Consider the following 21,942-nt stretch of genomic DNA (forward strand, 5'->3'; position numbering starts at 1 on the left):
TCCTCCATCTCCTCCTACCTTCAATCTTTCCCAGCATTGGGGTCTTTTCTAATGAGTTGGCTCTTCATATCAGGTGACCGAAGTATTGGAGCTTCAACTTCAACATCAGTCCTTCCAGTGAATATTCAGGATTTGTTTCCTTTATGATTGACTGGTTGGATCTCCTTGCAGTCTAAGGGACTCTCAAGAGTCTTCTCCAACACCACAGTTCAAAAGCATCAATTCTTCAGCGCTCAGCTTTCTTCACAATCCAATTGTCACATCCATACATGACCTCTGAAAAAACCATAGCCTGATTAGACGGACCTTTGTTGGCAAAATAATGTCTCTGCTTTTCAATATGCTATCTAGGTTGGTCATAACTTTTCTTCCAAGGGGTAATTTCATGGCTGCAGTCACCATCTGCAGTGATTTTGGAGACTAAAAAGATAAAGTCTGACACTGTTTCCACTGTTTCCCCATCTGTTTCCCATGAAGTGATGGGACCAGATGCCATGATCTTCGTTTTCTGAATGTTGAGCTTTAAGCCAACTTTTTCACTCTCCTCTTTCACTTTCTTCAAGAGGCTTTTTAGTTCCTCTTCACTTTCTGCCATAAGGGTGGTGTCATCTGCATATCTGAGGTTATTGCTATTTCTCCTGGCAGTCTTGATTCCAGCTTGTGCTTCTTCCAGCCCAGCGTTTCTCATGATGTACTCTGCATATAAGTTAAATAAACAGGATGACAATGTACAGCCTTGACATACTCCTTTTCCTATTTCAAACCAGTCTGTTGTTCCATGTCCAGCTCTAACTGTTGCTTCCTGACCTGCATACAGGTTTCTCAAGAGGCATGTCAGGATGATCACACCATCGTGATTATCTTGGTCGTGAAGATCTTTTTTATACAGTTGGTGGGGATTAGGCACTCCCAAATTAGATTTGGATGCCACAAACATATTGAGCGTTGGCTGTGTGGAAGGAAGACAGCATGCTAAGGATATTCATGCTAATTGTTTGATTCACCCTTGCAAGAGCCTGAGAGCTGATGTCATGAGTCTCCCTTAGAAAGAGTAGCCTGTATTTCTTTTCCTTCCATACAGCACTAACTCAGAGATCCTTCAGAGAAAGTTACATTACACAGTTTGGACTTTTCCAGCCCATCTCTGGCTGTAGAGTACAGGTTTCATGAGTATCCCAAGATACATCATCTTGGGTGCCCTTAGGATTGTCCCATCTTTTCAGGCTTTATGAAACCTCAAACATTGAAATTAAACTGCTAGTTCTTCTTGTGACTCAGTACTCTTAGCTTTTATTTCTATGTGAATGACCGTCCCTAATAGATGGAAAAGTGAAAAAGAAGGAATCTAATTTTATGAGACAGACTTCCGACTCTACACAGACACACCCCATTTTTTTTATCAGATAATAACCTTTGAAACTTCTACTGTACTTTAAGTGGAAAGAAAATGAGCTGAGTTCATCAAGAATTACTGGTGTCTCTGCTGTCCTTGCAGAGAACAGCTGAGCCCTTTCCTCCTGGGAACTTGATGGTATATTCACTGGTCCTGGAAATGTTGACTTTTGACTGCCCAAACTGCCAAGTCACTAGGAAATGTGGAGGCATGAGCTGCATTGGTTCCATATTGACCGGGGCAGGACCCCCCAATATTGTAACTCAGCACAGCTGCATTTTATAATAGTCACCACTGCCAGGGAGGTTGCAGAACTCTGATAATTACTGGGAAAGAAATAACACAATATTCTTTGATGAGAAGATTACTTTGAGAATTTGATTGTATAATGAAGATGTTGCTTTGAAAGGTACTTCCTATTGTTCTGAATCTGAGACTCGCTAGCAAAAAAAAAAAAAGTGTCACTTGTTTTGACAGGCTACTTAGAAAAATTCTCTGTTTATTACATTAACTGCGGCATTTTAACTGTCAAACTATGAAAGAATGTTCTGTAGTTTAAAAAACAGAATAGAGCTTCAGGGGAAATTTTTTGGCACACTCTTGTTGCTATTGGTATTGAAAAAAAACATATATTCTGAATGCGAAATTAGCTTTTTATGTGGTGGCAGGCATAGTGGCTCACAATGCCCACCCAGCCTCACAGGTGCAGACCTGGGCGGCTTTTGGGGGTAAGTGCTGTACAACAGTGAGAGTTTGATGGCGCTGTTGTTGCAGCTTCCAGACAGGGCCAGCAAACCTAAAATGAGCTTCTGCAGCTTACTGTTTTGATTTTGCTTTGTTTATAAGTCTAAAAACAAGAGGCTACCCTACAGCAAATAGATACAGTAGAGACCCTTACCAGCAGAAACATACATTCTGGCTGCCTTTGAGCAAGTACTTCGGAGAGGGACTGGACAAAGAGATGTGGACTGAGCAGGTAAACAGAATGTTGTAAGCTTGAGGCCGGCTGGACGAAAAGAGGCTTCAAGGAGACAAAGAAGGCTCTTGCCATACAAGGCTCCCAACTTCCTCTTTCGAGTAAAGTGAGACCTAGCTCTCCACTGGAAGCTGTCGATCAGAAAACAGCCTCAGGCAGGAGGGAAATGAGTGGATGCCATTTCCCGAATCTAATTCTGGTCTGTCTGAAATTTTGAAACTCCCTAAAAGCCTAGAAGCTTGTCAATTGGGCCTGAGCAGAAGGGGGGGAAATGAAATTTTATATATGTATATATATTTGAGTTTTATATGTATTTTATAAATTATATATAAATTTATGTGTAGTCAGTCACTTCAGTCATGTCCAACTCTTTGTGATCCTAGGGACTGTGGCCTGCCAGGCTCCTCTGTCCACGGGATTCTCCAGGCAAGAATACTGGAGTGGGTTGCCATGCCCTCCTCCAGGGGATCTTCCTGACCCAGGGATCAAACCTGTGTCTCTGAAGTCTCCTGCATTGCCAGGCAGATTCTTTACCACTGAGCCACTGGGGAAGCCCACATACATTTGTATTTGTTGTTGTTGTTCAGTTGCTCAGTTGTGTCTGACTCTTTGCAATCCCATTGACTGCAGCACACCAGGCTTCCCTGTCGTTCACCATCTCCTGGAGCTCGCCCAAACCCATGTTCATTGAGTCAGTGATGCCATATCGTCTTGTCCTCTGTCATCTCCATCTCCTCCTACCTTCAATCTTTCCCAGCATCAGAGTCTTTTCAAATGAATCAGCTCTTCACATCAGGTGGCCAAAGTATTGGAGTTTCAGCTTCAGCATCAGTCCTTCCAATGAATATCCAAGACTGATTTCCTTTAGGATGGACTGGTTGGATCTCCTTGCAGTCCAAGGGACTCTCAAGAGTCTTCTCCAACACCACAGTTCAAAAGCATCAATTCTTTGGTGCTCAGCCTTCTTCATGATCCAACTCTCACATCCATACATGACTACTGGGAAAACTGTAGCTTTGTCTATATGGACCTTTGTTGGCAGAGTAATGTCTCTGCTTTATAATATGCCATCTAGGTTTGTCATAACTTTTCTTCCAAGGAGCAAGCATCTTTTAATTTCATGGCTGCAATCACCAGGAAATATATACAAATATATATATATATATATATTTATATAAATTATATATGTATATTTGAAATGCTGGCAGGTTTAGGTCTACCAAATGGTCAGAAACTCATAATCTTAAATTCATTTATTTCATGTGCTTGAGTAATATTTTCTAACATATACTGTGGGACATAAGATTGAAAGGAAACAATTTAAGATAATCAAGTGATACGAGAAAATACCAGAAGGAAGAGTTGTTTAGACAGCCACCACCTGCTGTTCCACACATGTGCTCTAGAGGGCACGTGAGAGGTTGTGTGTTTTCTCTTCATTAGCAGAGCCTGTTTTTAATAGTCTTTACCTGCCCAAGCTATTTTTGGAGGGTGTGATATTTGAAATCCTGATAGTTATAGGAAAATTTGTTTCTTCAGTGGAACCCAGATTAGCAAGCCTAAAACCATTAGTGCTTGGGCTTGTGATTTCTGCTGGGGTATGCCAAGAGAATGTTCAGAGTGAAAAAAAGTCCATCCTTAGATGCAAATCAAATGAAAACAGAAGCATGACTAAAAGAGCTGATCCTGAGGAAATAAAAAAAATTCACTATGGAGTCTTTTCCTTCAGCACATGATGAACTTTGCCTTTGTTTTTCCTGAAAAGACAGCTGTGCCCTAAGTGTAAGTTTCTGGAATTTACCAGAAGAAATGACTGCATTAAGTGGGCTGTTTCTAGAGTTTAGATTTGCCTTCGCCCTATGAAAGCAGTTTACTCCTTGTTTCTCATATTTACATGCCCAAGAACCAACCTATGGATTGATGCTCTTAGGACCCAGATTTGGGATAGAAAAAGATGGATATAGCTGCCGTTTACAGTTTCAGTTCAGTTCAGTCACTTAGTCATGTCTGACTCTTTGCGACCCCATGAATCGCAGCACGCCAGGCCTCCCTGTCCATCACCAACTCCCAGAGTTCACAAAAACTCATGTCCTTCGAGTTGGTGATGCCATCCAGCCATCCAATCCTCGGTCGTCCCCTTCTCCTCCTGCCCCCAATCCCTCCCAGCATCAGGGTTTTTTCCAATGAGTCAACTCTTCGCATGAGGTGGCCAAAGTACTGGAGTTTCAGCCTTAGCATCAGTCCTTCCAAAGTACATCCAGGACTGATCTTCAGAATGGACTGGTTGGATCTCCTTGCAGTCCAAGGGGCTCTCAAGAGTCTTCTCCAACACCACAGTTTACAGTTTAGGCATCATTATTAGATTGCCTCAAGATTGTTATGCCTTTTTAATGTTCAAGTTGATCTGTTCATTGCATAGAAAATTTGGAAAGTACTAAAAAGGGTCAAAGAAGAATAAATAACACCTGCCAATCACATCTTCCAGAGATTATTATCATTAACATTTTGGTACCTATCCCTTGATTATTCTTCAGTTCCTAACTTTTTACAGTTAATAATATAGCATGGCATTCTCCCTTAACCATAAGTATTTTTTAAAAGGTGGGGCTTTTAATAGGTGCATAGTAGTCTATCCTTTGAAAACTCCTTAGTGCGATCAGTTTGTCACCGTTGGGTGTTTAGGTTGATTCTCAAACCCTTTCTTTTTAACCACAGAAGAAAATAAGAAGTGCCCTTCTTCCTAGAACGAAGAAAGAATTCCTAGCCTAGCAGGGGTGCAGGGGCGTGTGGGGCCAGAAAAATGTCAATTAAGTTCCAGTAAGGAGCCAAAGGAGTGCCCCCAGAGCAGGCGTGTGGGTAAATGTGGCTGGAGAGTTAGGCTGAGGCCAGGTTGAAGGGGATCTGCTTCTCTGTGTGTCTGTGTATTATTTTATAGCCATTTGGAGCACCGTTGACTAGTGGCATGGCCAGCTTTGCAGTAGGTAGGTTTCTCTGCTATCTGTAGAGAATGGATTGGAGGGCCCGAGACTAAAGACAGAATGCCGGATACTGAGTTTTTTTGAGAGGAGAATTAATGGTATTTTGAGAAATTAATGACAGCTTTTGAGATACATGCATTTGACCTGAGAGTCTGCTAAATAAAGTGAAAGCCATACTAAGCACAAGAGCCCTGGATTCTGGTCTTACCAAGTTACCAGTAAGTCCCCCAACATCGTCAGATTACAAGTCTCTTAAACTATAACATGAGTTTAATACCTGCTTACTCTCATCCCCTGGAGAAGGAAATGGCAACCCACTCCAGTATTCTTGCCTGGAGAATCCCATGGACAGAGGAGCCTGGCGGGCTACAGTTTGTGGGATCGTATGAGTCGGACACGACTTAGCGTTATCTTTGGAGAGGGCAATGGCACCCCACTCCAGTACTCCTGCCTGGAAAATCCCATGGATGGAGGAGCTTGGAAGGCTGCAGTCCATGGGGTCGCTGAGGGTCAGACACGACTGAGTGACTTCACTTTGACTTTTCACTTTCATGCATTGGAGAAGGAAATGGCAACCCACTCCAGTGTTCTTGCCTGGAGAATCCTAGGGACGGGGGAGCCTTGTGGGCTGCTGTCTATGGGGTCGCACAGAGTCAGACACGACTGAAGTGACTTAGCAGCAGCAGCAGCAGCGCTATCTTTCTTACTCTCTCCCAGTTTCACAAGGGATTGTAAACGGAAAAACAACTACAATAGTATTTAATTACAGCCAACGTTTACCGAGCACATGTGTGCTAGGCACTGTGCTCAACAGCTGTCTGATTCTATTCTTTCAACAGATCTTTGAGGTAGTGATTAATATTATCCCCATTTTATGAATAAGGAAGATGAGGCTTATGTTAAATCACTTGTTGTTTATCCTGAAAGAGGAGGACTCGGGATTTGGTCCAGGTCTTTCTGACTTGAGCCTGTGTTCTGTTCTGCGGTCTACCACCTGTCCCAGGCCAAAAAGGCTTCAAAACGGTCTCTTGGCTTTGTTCTTTGAGCATTGTTGAGGAAACATGTCATGGAAATCTGATTTTAAAATAGTTACTACAGACTAGTCTCAGTTCATTAAATGATGACTATATCGACCTATGCTGTGCTGTGCTCAGTTGCTCAGCCCAACTCTTTGTGAACCCGTGGACTGTAATCCACCAGGCTCCTCTGTCCATGGGTTTCTCCAGGCCAGAATACTGGAGTGGGTTGCCACGCCCTCCTCCAGGGAATCTATCGAACCCAGGTCTCTTGCACTGCAGGCAGATTCTTTACCGTCTAAGCCACCAGGGAAGCCCATATAGACCTGAATGAAGTTCAAATATATCATCTACTGTAGAAAAAATTCATATCAACACACAAGTCAGGATCACAGACAAACGTAATAATTAAATATGCTTTGCACTATACCTTTTATATATAGTGACCTCATTTACATCCCCTCTTTGAACCTCAGCCTAACTGTGCAAACTGAGTAGTGCTAATGTTATTACCCACAATTTACAGATGGAGAAACTGAGCTTAGTGGATTCTGAGTGTCTTCTTCATCACGCAGTAGTATATGTAGCTGAACCAGAGACAGAACCCAAGTCTGCTTACTCCAAATCCAATTTCATTCTTTTTTTTTCATGAATAATAATATTTCATCTCTAACAGATAGCTTCAAGTTCTCTGGTGGATTTACTGAACAAGCAGTGGAATGCAAAGAAATATCTTTCTGTCCCTGATTCATGAAGAATTAATTTTTATAAAGGAAAAATAATGTACCCACATAGCATCTCCTCAAAAAATGTTTGCATTTTCTATCTGATATATATGTCTCATACACAAATACAGGTAGCTATAACTATCTGCTTCCATCCAAATTTGCTTTTCTCAACTTGCTGCTTAGGTATTTTAAAGGAAAATATTTGTGGCTGTACCTTTGAAAAGGTTTAATGGTACACTTCTATTGTGCTCTGATAGTAAACACTTTTGCTGGAAGAATTTCTGGCGTATTTAGCTTCTGAACTTGAAAAACCTCAAATCACAATGTCCCCAAACACTTAGGCCTCAGAGGCACTGAATTATGGAATCTTTACCCCATGTCCTGATGATGAGGACATGAGGTAAAGAAATGAGGATGACCTCATTTCTCCCAAATTTCTCTCCAAAGGCTTTTACCCTTAACAGCAGGCTAAATCACATTCATTTCTGACTTCACAAGAAGGGAAGAATCCTCATGTACACAGGGTTTGCAGTCAGAACTAGACAATGTCTAATTGTATCTGATAAGCTTAAAAGGGAAAAACAAGATGGCAGAGGAGTAGGTGGATGTGGAGTACGTCTCTTTCCACGGATATGTCAGGAATACACCTTCAGATACAGAAATGCTTGCAGAACTCCAGCTGAGAGCAGACCAGAGTACCTGACCACTGGAAAAGAATATACAGAACCACGGAAAACTCGAGAACAAGCCCTGAGCCTTTGGAGCAGGAGCACTGACTCCAAGACTCTAGACTACCAGAGAATTAACCCTGCTGCTGCTGCTGCTGCTGCTAAGTCGCTTCAGTCGTGTCCGACTCTGTGCGACCCCATAGATGGCAGCCCACCAGGCTCCCCCTTCCCTGGGATTCTCCAGGCAAGACTACTGGAGTGGGGTGCCATTGCCTTCTCCGCTTGGCTTCCTAAGTATCCTCTAATAAATTCTCTCATACCTGAAAAAGAATTCAGAATAATGATAGTAAAGATGACCAAAAACCTTGAAAACAGAATGGAGAAAATGTATCTGATAAGCTTAAAATGTCCTTTTCTAGGTTGAGAGTAAGGTGAGAGGGTTGTGGTGTAGCAGGGAAATGAGCCAACAGAGTGGGGGAGGATACCTTAAATGGCCCATCACCAGGCTCTGGGAATGTCTCAAATACTTAAGAGCTAACTCTTAAGAAGCAAGTGTCCTGGGAGGTGAAGAAAAGAAGCAAACACGTTGTGCTGGTTTGTTAGACAAGGGGGTGGGAAACCACACCAAACTTTAAGGGAAGTGGAAGAGTTGAATCTCAAGAAAATCTTTTAAGAGCATTGGAAAGTGACCCATGCTTGAGAAATGACTTGAAAGCAGGAGAATCAGGTGGACTGAGGTGGAGTGTTACCACCAAAATAAAGCATTCCAGCCCCAAGAAAAATATAGTAAAGCATTTCCTTTATTTTGGTGCTTGACCAGGTCTTACATATTTATAACATTGACTTTTCTGGGTATTTTTCCCATGCGCCAGGGAATAGGTCTACTGGATGACAAATCTAGAAGAACTGGGTTATTTGTCTTTCACCTGCCCAGGTTACCACTGGCCATGCCAGCATGCCTGCTTGGTGCCGGGCGAATCCCTCATTTTATCCACGTTCCAATAACCAAAGAGCTGTGTCTCTGACCTTGATAAATTCCTTGATAAAACTGTATTTACCAGCAGCTTCCAATATCACCTGAGCCCTTCCATCCTTTAATGTAGAAAATGCCTCTCCCTCTATCCCCGTTTATTATCTTGTCTGTAACTAGACATTGCCGCCAGAATGCGTCCCCTGCAGAAACTAGGCCTTTCCCCAGCAGGATCCTACAAATCCCCATCAATGTGGCACCACGCAGGTTTATAAAGAAGCAGGGATGCCTAATGCCTCTCCCTGTGACATCTGGAGAAGGACAAGTAAAGACCAGGTACATTCACGTGCTGCCACTCAGAGCAGCCAGAGAGCTGATTCACTTCCCTGGCCTCACAGGTCCTCTGTGAAGGTAACATGTGAGGTCCCTCCTCCTGCTCGATCGGGGCACAGTGTTCCCTTGGCTCTTGAAAGCCAGATTGCCTTCAGCCCTGGGGACCCTTTCATGACTCTTTGAACAGGCTGGGAGCTGATTTGTGGGATCCCTTTTCCATTTTTCTTTCCTGTCTGCCCCTACAAAGACCAAAGCATGAGAGGTACTCAATGCCACTGTCTGCCACAAGAAACCTGCTTGTAAAACGCGACTTTGTTCAGTGGTGATGGTGGGGAAGTAGGTGGCGCACACGGAGGGGAGAAGCTTTGTCTGAGGCCAGAGCAGAGAGGTCTTTTCTGAGGCACCAGATGGCACAGCAGCTCTGAGCCGGCGTCCCCGCCAAAGCTTGGCCTGTTCTGTTGCTGCAGCCACAAGCTCTAGGGCCGCTGGGCTGGGGGAGGGGCTCCCATCTGACTCCCACTCATGGACACAGGATGGTCACACCGACCTCGGCTCCATCTGGCCTCCTCCCCGGGACCTCCCTCAACCTTCACCCTAACAACATGTTGATGGAAACCCCTCACGGCACACCTCCAATGAATGCTTTTGTTGCTTTTTCAGCTGTAAAGGTATTCATTTTCTAAAGCCAGTCTCTGCTCACCTTGCCGTCCTGACTTCTCTCACCTCGTTAAAACATGTGCTGTAAACAGGACCAAAAGGACGGTTGCTGTCTGGGTGGATCACCCAGCGACAGTGGCCTGCCCTGTGATGACACTGACCACTGTAGACCACAGGCTTGTTGTTGTTGTTGTTCGTTTTTTTCCCCTTTCATTCAGAGTGGTATTTAGGACTCAGAGACTAAACTGTTTCTAGGCTTTGTTCCATTTGGTTTCACATGGCTGTCATGGGTTTCTCCGGGGCATCCAGCAAGCCCCATGGAAGTCTTTATTTCTTGGTTTTGTTACCGATGAATGGAGGACCAGGGGTAGAATGAGTTCCACGTGGGTCTCTGCAGATTGGCCAACAGCACCCCAACCCCTGAAGGCAGTGGGGGCTGTGCTTCAGGACAGGCCTTGCTTCCTATGAGAGACACATGGGGAGCAGGCAGGCTGAACCCCTCCCTCCTGTCCTCCTACCAGCTGCCAAACTCAGGAGGCTCTCCCAGGAATGGAGCCCTTCCCAGGAAGTCCCTCCTGGGAGAGCTCCCACTTCTCCCCCTCCTCTGTGTCTGGCAGGAGGGCCCAGGGCTCTGCTTCCTTCTCAGGCCCTTCCTGGACATTTGTCTTGGCAGGTCTCAAGTTGGAGCCTGGGCAGCCTGCTGCTCGCCAGCCCCTGCCCTGCACGGGGCAGTGATGTGATGAACCCCTGGGACCTTCTCCTGCCCTTGTCTTATCAGCAGCGCTATCTTCCTCCTGTGTGGGTTTCCTTCTGTGAGTGCAGAGCTGTGTCTGTCTCCAGGCCTCTCTCAGCCATTCTGTCCCCATCTGCTTCCCATCACCCAAGAATTCCCGAAACACTCTGATCTTGCTGATAGCACTATTTTAGGGTTTGTCACGGTGGTGTGACTTATTTTCAGTGCTGTTTTGGATTTTAAAACATCTTTCCTATTATATGTTTAGCATGGCAGACAAAATTCTGACCAAAACAAGGATCCAGTCCAACAGGTGTTGCTTGGTTTTTGATGGTCATCTCTGTTTAGGCCCCCATTGAACTTGATTTAGACGGGGTAGCTTTAGCTGATAATTTCTTAAAACTGGATGAGTATGTTGGTGGGAATGCAAACTAGTACAGCCACTATGGAGAACAGTGTGGAGATTCCTTAAAAAACTGGAAATAGAACTGCCTTATGACCCAGCAATCCCACTGCTGGGCATACACACTGAGGAAACCAGAAGGGAAAGAGACACGTGTACCCCAATGTTCATCACAGCACTGTTTATAATAGCCAGGACATGGAAGCAACCTAGATGTCCATCAGCAGATGAATGGATAAGAAAGCTGTGGTACATATACACAATGGAGTATTACTCAGCCATTAAAAAGAAAACATTTGAATCAGTTCTAATGAGGTGGATGAAACTGGAGCCTATTATACAGAGTGAAGTAAGCCAGAAAGAAAAACACCAATACAGTATACTAATGCATATATATGGAATTTAGAAAGATGGTAACAATAACCCTGTATACGAGATAGCAAAAGAGACACAGATGTATAGAAGAGTCTTTTGGACTCCGTGGGAGAGGGAGAGGGTGGGATGATTTTGGAGAATGGCATTGAAACATGTATAATATCATATATGAAATGAGTCACCAGTCCAGGTTCGAAGCACGATACTGGATGCTTGGGGCTGGTGCACTCGGATGACCCAGAGGGATGGTATGGGGAGGGAGGAGGGAGGAGGGTTCAGGATGGGGAACACATGTATACCTGTGGCAGATTCATTTTGATATATGGCAAAACCAATACAATATTGTAAAGTTAAAAAATTAAATTAAATTAAAAAAAAACTGGATGAGTAAATTTATAATCCTACCAAAAAAATAAAAAAAATTTCTATCTTTGAATGGGATTTGGAGTAAGAGGTCAGGTCCAACATTTTCATCCTGTCTCCTCCCTCCATTAATAATTAACTGCTTACCATGTCACATATGTGTACTATAGTCAAAGAGAATGGGGTCATGGGCATCTTGTCTTACTGGACCTTCAGTGGGGAGGATAACAGAGTGTAAGGCCTTCAGGATACAGAACAAGAACTGGTCCTTGGTACTGCTGCCACCTCCCCCGGGCAAACCCTGAGTTCAGCAGAAATCGCGGAACTTGTGCATTCATCCAATGAGACGTATTGAACACCTCCCACTTTATCATGTCATCCTGCATGGGCACCATATTTCCAGTGTATCAGTGCTTTGTGTATATTAGCTCATTCGATCTTTACAACAATCCTATTTATTATCCCCATTTTTACAGATGTAGGAACCAAGCATTAGACCAATTGGGTACCTAGGAAGTTCCTATTTTAGATCTCAAATCCTGTTTCTGATATTAACACAGTGCCCTTTGTACTACCAGATGCTGCTTCTCTTGAGAAGAGCAGTGTAGAGTCATGGATTTCTAAGCAAATAACATTCTGCATAGTATGTTTCAATTGCGACAGCAGTTTGACCATGTGCCTTGGAAGAGTAAATTTTGGAGAACCAGTTTTGCCTCAGAGAGGGGACATCTGAGCTGGGCTTGTAGCAGAAAACACATATCCCAGGCAAAGAGAAGAACATGTGAAGAGTCTTAGAGGTGTGAAAGAGCACTGCATGTTTTAGAACTGGAGACATGTCCGGTTATGCCTCGAGCACAGAGCACGTTAGCCAGGAGGAAAGGTGTGAAGAGAGGAGAGATGAGTCTAGAAAGGTCCACTGGGACCAGCTGAAAAAGTTTTGTGTGATGATGAGGGAGCACTTCTGGACAGACTGAGTTTATGGGTTGTCTGGGAATCGATGGTCAGAAAGCTATTGGAGCTCAAGAAAGAAATCTGTTTGGAGATTAAAATTTAGGTCTCAGCATCACATAGATGAAAGCTGGGGACTTTTCCCAGGGAGACAAGGTAGAAGGAAGTGAGAACAGAGCTGATGACAGCCTTGGGGCACAGCACAATTCATGAGGTGAACAGAGAAACAACAGACCATGAAAGACATGAGGAGAGATGCCTGGCAGACAGGAAGCGAGCCAGCAGGGCACATTGTTCATCATATTTTAACTCTTGGATGAAATTCAGTGATTTTTAACATAATGGGATTTGTTGATCTTAAAGGCAGCACTTAATTTTTTAATCTGTAAGACTTGATCAGTGTGGATTTCATGTTGATACTATGTGAACCCTCTTCCTAAATTTGTAGACATCTGCTCCCCAAATTTCAACTCTGAATCTAAATTCAGATGTAGATTTTAGAGCTAAATTCTGACCTTTCTTTTCCCAAATAGGTTTTTCTTCTCCCTCCGTAGTAGCCCCCCACTCCCGCCCCCCATGGAGGTGAGAATGAGACTTGGTGACTGTTTTCTCCTTTAGCCAAGCTTCTAGGAGGGTCCATGCTATTTGCAGCTGATGTCAAGAAGCAGGAACAGCAGGGCTGCTCCTCATGCTGAAGAGCCATAATCCTATTACGCCCACCTTGAGGCTTTCGCGTTGGCTGCCTCTACAGCAGTAGATGGACTGAGGTGACTCAATTGACTTTTAAATCTCCAAGGGTCCCAGTTTCAAAATCCCCATGTCTAAGTCAAGTAGTAGATTAGGCCCCTTACTAAGAAGGCCTGGCTCCTTCAGAATCCCTGTGGCCATAGCTTTTCCTTCAGTGTCTGTGGGTCCCCCTACTTTCTGCGTTCCACATGTGTCCTTAAGTGATAATCCTTGGCAGGAGGTGAACTTGGCTGGCATCTCCCTGGTTCATGGATTTAGTACCTGTCTTTGTACAGGCAGGATTAGGAAATATAGAAACAGTCCTCTTTGTTTCTGTAAGAGAAGGCTATCGTATTCTTTGGTTCATGTTAAAGCTGTCCTTGAGAACGTAATGCCCAAGGTATAAAAAGAGTTTTCTTCCAATTAGCCCCCTTTTGATCCACGATATGGTTACAAATTATCTAATGCAACTATTTTAGAATATTTATAATTCACTTTCAATAGCTCAAAGTACTTATCTAACAATTGACTAAGTTCTAGATATAATTTGTTGAACCAAATGTCATACTTAATTTTTAAGTTCATTTTTCTTAGGCAAGGGCTTGAGTTTTAGATATCAGGCTGCTGCTTTTTTTTCACTTACACAAATGAATATGCAGATACCTTCCTATTTGCTGCTTCCTTTAGCTCTCACATTACTCTCACAAAGATATTGTCCCCAGTTTACAGAAGAAACTGAGTCTCTGATGTCACGTGACTGGTCAGGGGTTGCACGAGGGTTAAAACCTGATCTTCAGACTCTAAATTCAGTGCTCTGCTCAGTACAGCAGCAAGACTTTCTGAATTTACTTGATCAAGGAAAGATTTACTTTTTTTTTTTAATTGCCATGCCACATAGCTTGTGGATCTTAGTTACCTGACCTGGGACTAAGCCCAGGCCACGTCAATGAAAGGAAAGCATGGAGTCTCAACCACTGGACTACCAGGGAATTCCCAAAGAACATTCTTTATAGTAGTGTAATGATGGAACACCACTGGTAGCTCACTGAGGTTTATAAGTTTTGTATATTGTAACATTGAATAATGCTATAAGTTACTGAAATTTTGGGAGAGTGTATAACACAGGTGATGATTATGTAATAAGTAACACTCATGACTACAATAGTTAGCTGAGAGTAAATGCCACCTGATCACCAATGTGGAGAGTGACTTCCTAGAGCTCTCAGAATTAATAACACATTTGTTTGTTTGTTTGTTTGTTTAGTTTCAAAAACATTAGGGTTCCTTATATTGCAGAGAGCAATAGAAGGTCCAAATTACTAACCAATCATCCCTTTTCCCATTGATGTAAAATTAAACACGAGTCGTGATTTCAGACAAAGGTCTGTCTAGTCAAGGCTATGGTTTTTCCAGTGGTCATGTATGGATGTGAGAGTTGGACTATAAAGAAAGCTGAGCGCCAAGGAATTTATGCTTTTGAACTGTGGTGTTGGAGAAGACTCTTGCGAGTCCCTTGGACTGTAAGGAGATCCAACCAGTCCATCCTAAAGGAGATCAGTCCTGGGTGTTCATTGGAAGGTCTGATGTTGAAGCTGAAACTCCAATACTTTGGCCACCTGATGCGAAGAGCTGACTCATTTGAAAAGACCCTGATGGTGGGAAAGATTGAGGGCAGGAGAAGAAGGGGATGACAGAGGATGAGATGGTTGGATGGCATCACCGACTCAATGGACATGGGTTTGGGTGGACTCCAGGAGTTGGTGATGGACAGGGAGGCCTGGCGTGCTGTGGTTCATGGGATCACAGAGTTGGACACGACTGAGTGACTGAACTGAACAGATTTCAGAATAACTACTGACATGAAAGATGATCAGAAATCCTCTCAGTCCTCCCATGCCAAGATGTCCATAATGTGTCCAAACCTCATTCTTAAAGGCAAGGTATATGACAGTAGTTTTAGACTAAATTATAGGGGGAAAAAAAAAACTGTGCCTAGTATACTGATTAACATCTCATGGAAGAGTGGTAGACCATGGTACAGAGTTTGGGGAATGTGAGGTATTCTTCCCTACTTTCCCTTTCTTAATAATTCCACACACTATTTGCCTTCTGCTCATCTCATGTCCTCACCTCCAGAGGGAGGTGAGAAAACATTGTTTATATAAATCCTTTAAGTCCTGTGGTAGAAACACATTACACAACCCAGAACAATAGTGATAGCAACATTATTCTTCTAGGCTAAGATACCACATAGGATCCCAAGAAATTTGTGTCAGTCATCAAGTTGATTGAACCAGCAGTTCCTGGTGATGTTAAAAGATAACTTTGTTGATCTTGATTAAGGTAGTAATGAAAGGTAATTTTGCAGAATCATCATCTACAAAGTAAGAGATCTAAGTTAGCCAACTACGATGTGAGCAGAGATGTTCCTCCCTCTGAGGTTGGAAGGGAAGGGGATTAGGTGCAGTTTTGATTTCTTCCGTGTCCTTCCATCAAGGAACAGGTTCATGTCAAAATTCCCTTTAGGAATTATCATAGCATCATCTCTCCTCCTGCCAGGGTCTTTTCATCAGGATTTCTCCTAAGAATTCCCTGAACATGTTTTACTGGCCCCTGAAGCCCCTTCTGTATTTCAAACTCTAGTAATGACTTTTAGCTCATTATTTCCTTGTTACTTTTTTCTTTGTAGACCTGGACAGAGGACCATGGATGACCTAGAAATTATCTATGAAGAACTCCTTCACATTAAAGCCTTATCCCATCTTTCTACCACAGTAAGTTGTCTCTTAGCTGAGCATGGTTGGGGGCACTTTGAATTAAATGCACTGTTAGGACTGGGGGGAGAGGACTGTAGTCTGAGGGAGGAACAGGGATGCCTAAATTCTACCTCATAAATCACCCCTTCTCACTCTCCTGAGATGCTAAGGAAGTTATACCTACATACAATCACCAAAGAAGGATCAAGTATTACTACGTTATTAGGAGTTGCCCTAAACATTAGAGCAGCCTGATGTGAGTGGAATTGGAGCATATACTTCAAACTTCCCGAGCCTTGGAACCTGCCATAATTCAGCACAGAGCCAGGCCTTAAGATAGGTTTTCAGTCCCTTGCATGAAATAAAGAGCCATATGGGGCAGCAGCGAGAGAAATCAAGATGACCTGGCCTGGCCCAGGGGGCCACTCCACCCAGGTTTGCTGCCAAATTGAGAAAAGAAGCAGAAGGTGCCAAAGCGCATTGGTTCAGGTATTTTAGGGCATAAGAGCAACACTTGCTGGTAGAAAATGGCCCAATGCCTGTATCTGACTCTGAACGTTTACATGATTAGGATATTATAGAAAAGCAGCAGACAGAAATGCCTCCTGCCATAGGAGGAACACAGAAACATGAGTTCCAGGCAATGTACGCCTCCTATATGGTAATAATTAATAATAATGAGGATGATGATAATAAAAAGTTGTTTCAACACCTACAGATTATATGCCATGTTTGCAAATGACATGCCAGGCTCGTCAGCGGTGTCTGCCTGCCTCGCTGGTCTTTCATTCCCAGCTCACGAGGTGATACCACGCTGTGAGGGTCACTCGGTGGCAGCGTCTGCAGTCCCCGCTGTGGGCTGTAAAGCCCGGGTCTCTGCTGAGAGCAGAGAGGCACTCCCCACAACCCCAGGGGGAGTGCTGCAGACCTTCCCCTTTAACCCAGCCAGGGCTGCCTTCACATGCTCCCCCTGCCTGCATTCCTCGGGTCGGGAAGCTTGCTCACCTACCCGGGGTATCCAAGGGTCTGGTCCAGCCCACCCTCCCACCACCACCCTGTCACCATCACTCTCTCCGTGGTGGGATACATCCAGCACCCAGGGGCCTCACCCAGGGAACTCCCACATCTGTAGGGGAAGCAGCGGGGGCCCCACAAGCTCATGCTGGAGAGGGGAGTGCAGGAGACCCCTGTGCCCTACCTGCTGTCTGGGTCTCCACCCTGCATGTGTTCTGACTTCCGCCGCCTTGGAAGAACCATGGGTAGTAGAGAGGAGGGGGAGGCTTCTACCTCAAACTCCAGGTCCCCAGGCACTGTGGAAGTTCTCAGGTTATTTGGTTCTTAGGGAGACAGAGCCATAATTTGGGACCATAATTTGGAATTTAAAAAGAAACAGCTATCAAAATCTCCACACAGGGACTTCCCCCTTGGGGTCTAAGACTCTTTGCTCCCAACGCAGGGGGCATGGGTTCGACTCCTGGTCAGGCAACTAAATCTCATAGGCCACAACTGAAGATGCCATGTGCCACGACTAAGACCCAGCAGAGCCAAGTAAATAAATATTTTTTAAAAAATCTCTTCCCACATTAAGCTTAATCATTCAACTTCAAGACAGAGTTTTTCAACATGTTTGCACGTACGCATGATGTGTGATGCAAGGAAGAACCTCCCGGAGCAAGAGTTACACGATACTGTGGATGCTCTCACCCTCTCACCAAGACAAAAGATAGGCAGAGAAGCTGCCTAGGTCTCATGCACGTGCGACCACGTTGTAAACAGTCTCTGGGAAGCTGAGCTTGTATGAATGAGCATATAAAATAGCTTTTGTAAAAGTGTCAAGAATCTAGTGGCACAAGACACAGAAGCAGCCAAACTGTTCATGGACAAGTGTGTGACTAAAGAAGAGGTGGTATGCATATGCGATGGAGTACTGCTCAGCCACAAAGAAGAACAAAATCTTGCCATTTGCAGCAACATGGATGAACCTAGGGATTATCATGCCAAGTGAAGTAAGTCAGACAGAGAAAGGCTAATGTATCATATGTTACTTATATGTGAAACCTAAAAGAAGTGATACAGAGGAACTCACTTATAAAACAGACACACAGATGTAGAAAATAAACTTATGGTTACAAATGGGGAAGGGAAGGAGGGATATGATTGGAATTTGAGATTGACAGATACAGTCGTGTCCGACTCTTTGCGACCCCATGGACTGTAGCCTATCAGGCTCCTCCATCCATGGGATTTTCCAGGCAAGAGTGCTGGAGTGGATTGCCACTTCCTTCTCCTGGGGATCTTCCTGACCCAGGAATCGAACCCAGGTCTTCCGCATTGCAGGCAGACACTTTACCGTCTGAGCCACCAGGGAAGCCCAACAGATACAACTACTACCTATAAAATAGATAAATAACAAGGTCCTACTGTATAGCATGGGGAATTGTATTCAGTATTTTATAATAAAATAAAATGGAAAATCAGAAAAAGAATAGATATGTGTATAACTGAATCACTTTGGTGAAATCTTGTAAATCAACTATATTTCAGTTAAAAAACAAATCTAGTGGCACGTGTCGTGGAAGTGGTTCTAGGTGGGAGCAGCAGCCAGGCAGAGTGGGAGGCGGCTGGGTGGAAGTTAGCGCTGTTCAGAAAGAGCGCAAGTCCCTTCCCCACACCCCGCAATCTGCCTTTTCCCTGCACTCTTTCTCTTTTTCTTCTAGGTGAAACGGGAGTTGGCAGCGGTTCTCATTTTTGAGTCTCATGCCAAAGGAGGGACTGTGTGTAAGTGAAGGCTGTAATGGTGCACGGCGCCTGGCTTGCCCCCTCCTGAGCATGTGCCCCTGGAGCCTGACTGTAAATGCTCCCCTTTCTTAGGCCTGAGACAGACTTGCCAGGATGTCACGTGGCATGTTTTTGTTTTTCTGGACCCGTGATTATTCCCAGCATGGCTGTGGCTTTGCAGCCTGGTGGGTGTCAGGTACCAGCCTGGGAGCATTTACCAGCCAGCATCTCTACTTGCTCCCTCCCCTGCTGGCTCAAGGTCGTGTTTAAAGAGGGTGGGATGAAGTCATACTGTCTTCAGGGAAAACCTTCACACAGTGACCTCACTTCAATTTTGTGGCTTGGGAAGACCTAATCTGTCTCTTGAGAGGCTAGTTAGAATAGCGTACTCTCCTGCTTGCTTCTCACGCTTCCACTATCAGCTGCAAGCCTGAGAGAATTTCTTTGCCCAGATATTTATGCAGTACTACTATGTAGTGGAGAAGGAAAATGGCAGCCCACTCCAGTACTCTTGCCTGGAAAATTCCATGGACTGAGCAGCCTGGTAGGCTACAGTCCATGGGGTCGCAAAGAGTCGGACACGACTGAGCAACTTCACTTCACGTTCACTATGTAGTATCTCTCCAGTAAGTACGTCGTAGTTTAGTTCTATGACCATAGATGGGAGCAAGAAATTGAAAGTGAAAGTCTTAAGTCGTTCAGTTGTGTCTGACTCCTTGCGACATGGACTGTAGCCTGCCAGGCTCCTCTGTCCATGGGATGCTCCATGCAAGAATACTGGAGTGGGTTGCCATTTCCTTCTCCAGGGGATCTTCCTGACCCAGGAGTCGAACCCAGGTCTCCCACATTGCAGGTGGATTCTTTACTGTGTGAGCCCACCGGGGAAGCCAGAAGGCCTCTTAAGAAATTGAAATTTCATATTATAAATGTGAGCAGAATTATTTTGACTAGCATTTCCCACTCATCCTACAAAACCATTCTTGGAAAACATGGTGAGTGGGGTATTCAGGACACGAAATGCCTCCTCTAATTTCTCTTGGAGAATTGCAAGACACAAGCATGCTCTGTTTCTCAGGAGTTCTACAATAAGGAAAAATTTCACACCACTTAAACTGATACCGCCTTAACCTAATGAAACATAGAAAACATTTTTAATGGATACCTATTAACTTTTCAAGAGACCATCTTTGGAAAATCTTGCTCTTTCTTCAGATTGAGCTGTGTTAGTCAAATAAACAGAGACCATGAATTGTAAAAGCAAAAAGAGTTAACATCGATGTTTCAAATATTTTACTTTTAGTCCTCAAAAGTGTATATCTAATATTGCTAGTTACTTTAAAAAGAATGTTTTTTCTTTACTTTTTAAAGGTTCACATTAACATTTAAAAAATGTTTATATTACTGGTGACTTACAACTTCTTTTGTGCTTTTCCTTCAATCTGACAGTTTTCATTTTATTATGAAATATTTAAGTATTTCAGACAAATCACTAGAGATTGTTACAAACCCCTTTTTATTTATTTATTTATTTTTACAAACCCCTTCTTAAAAAACACTTTTATCAAGTACTAACCTGACACTCTATTTTTTAATATTTTCATTTTTTATATTTTCTAAAAAATGAAATCCTACATTTGAAGAGTCTCTGTTTCCTTTTTTATCTCATTCTTCTCTTTTCCTCTCCAAGTTAACTCATACCCTATATCATGTGATTATCATTCCAACCCATTTTTTAAAAATATATGTAGATATGTATCCATCAACAATATGTAGTGCTGATTTGCATGTTTTCAGACTTCACATTGGGCTTCCTGGTGGCTCAGTGGTAAAGAATCCGCCTGCTGATGTAGAAGATGTGGGTTTGACACCTGGGTCAGGAAGATCCCCTGGAGAAGGAAATGGCAACCCACTCTAGTATTCTTGCCTGGAGAATTCCATGGACAGAGGAGCCTGTCGGGCTACAGTCCATGGGGCCGGAAAAGAATAAAACACGACTGAGCAACTAAACGAAAACAAATTTCATGTTATTGGTCAGATTACTTTTAAAAACGATGTTCTATAGCTTAGTAAGTTTTGATGAGTTGTGGGGGGAAGTGGATTGCTTTAAGGAATGGATTGCTGGAGAATTAATAGTAAATATATATCTGTAGGACATAGCAAGGAGTGCAGTGTTCCTGTTTCTTTCATGTTCTAAAGAAAAGGAAGTAATATTCCACCTGAATAAGTTAGCATTTGCTAGTTTTTTTTTTTCCCTCCTGGGATTAAATGCATAATTCTGAGGCCTTTAAAATGATGATTTGATAAGCTGTAATTTATATTGATGTGCTTCTATTCTTGTCATAAGTCTTTTTTTCTTTTTGTATCTAGTATTTAACCAAGGGGAAGAAGGCACCTCCTGGTACATTATTCTAAAAGGATCAGTGAATGTAGTCATTTATGGCAAGGTATATATTTTTTTTCTTTTGAAACTTTATTATGCTGCATTTACTACTGGCTCTAAGTATTAAGAATGTAATGCTACAGTTAAACTTGCTACAATATTGGTACTCAATGTAGAAAAGACATTATAGCCTCTCTAATCATATACTATCTAAATTTTTATACTCAGAGTAGCACTGAACTTTCTGGGACTCATGGATTATAATGTATGTATGTAAGTTAGGTCCTAGCACACGTTACTCAATGAAAGAAAAATGAAACACTATAATGTAATTTTGTGATCCCCTCCCCCATGGCTTCTCTGGGTACAGCCTGTTGATATATATTCAGTGTTTTCGGGGCAGAGGGGCCTGTGGTGTGAGGCCGGTGGGTGTGTGCCCTGTTCCAGGGATCACCTTCATCTGCATGATTTGTTCTCTCCAGGGTGTGGTCTGTACCCTGCATGAGGGCGATGACTTTGGCAAGTTAGCCCTAGTGAATGATGCCCCAAGAGCTGCCTCCATCGTCTTGAGAGAAGATAACTGCCATTTCTTAAGAGTAGACAAGGAGGATTTCAACCGGATCCTGAGGGTGAGTCTGAGGTGCAGTGTGGCTGAGGGGCTCCCTGTTTCCACTTTTGCCTGATAAGTGAAGGGTTGATGGTAGTGTTATTCGAGCAGCGCAGTGACTAATGAATGCTCTAGGGCCAAAGAGCCTTGCTTA

General features: G+C 43.5%; 1 protein-coding gene across 10 annotated transcripts in view; it reads left to right on the forward strand.

Annotated features, from left to right (window-relative positions):
* Positions 1–21,942, forward strand: part of RAPGEF4 (Rap guanine nucleotide exchange factor (GEF) 4) — a 274,066-nt gene that overhangs the window by 186,406 nt on the left and 65,718 nt on the right. For all 10 annotated transcript variants that reach the window (XM_010843829.1, XM_010843832.1, XM_010843828.1 and 7 more), the window contains 4 exons: positions 15,957–16,041; positions 18,741–18,801; positions 21,169–21,245; positions 21,664–21,810. In XM_010843829.1, the coding sequence (XP_010842131.1) occupies positions 15,957–16,041; positions 18,741–18,801; positions 21,169–21,245; positions 21,664–21,810 (370 nt within the window). The remainder of the gene's footprint in view (positions 1–15,956; positions 16,042–18,740; positions 18,802–21,168; positions 21,246–21,663; positions 21,811–21,942) is intronic.

This window comes from Bison bison, unplaced genomic scaffold (genome assembly GCF_000754665.1).
Source record: "Bison bison bison isolate TAMUID 2011002044 unplaced genomic scaffold, Bison_UMD1.0 scf7180017864190, whole genome shotgun sequence".
Taxonomy (NCBI): Eukaryota; Metazoa; Chordata; class Mammalia; order Artiodactyla; family Bovidae; genus Bison; species Bison bison.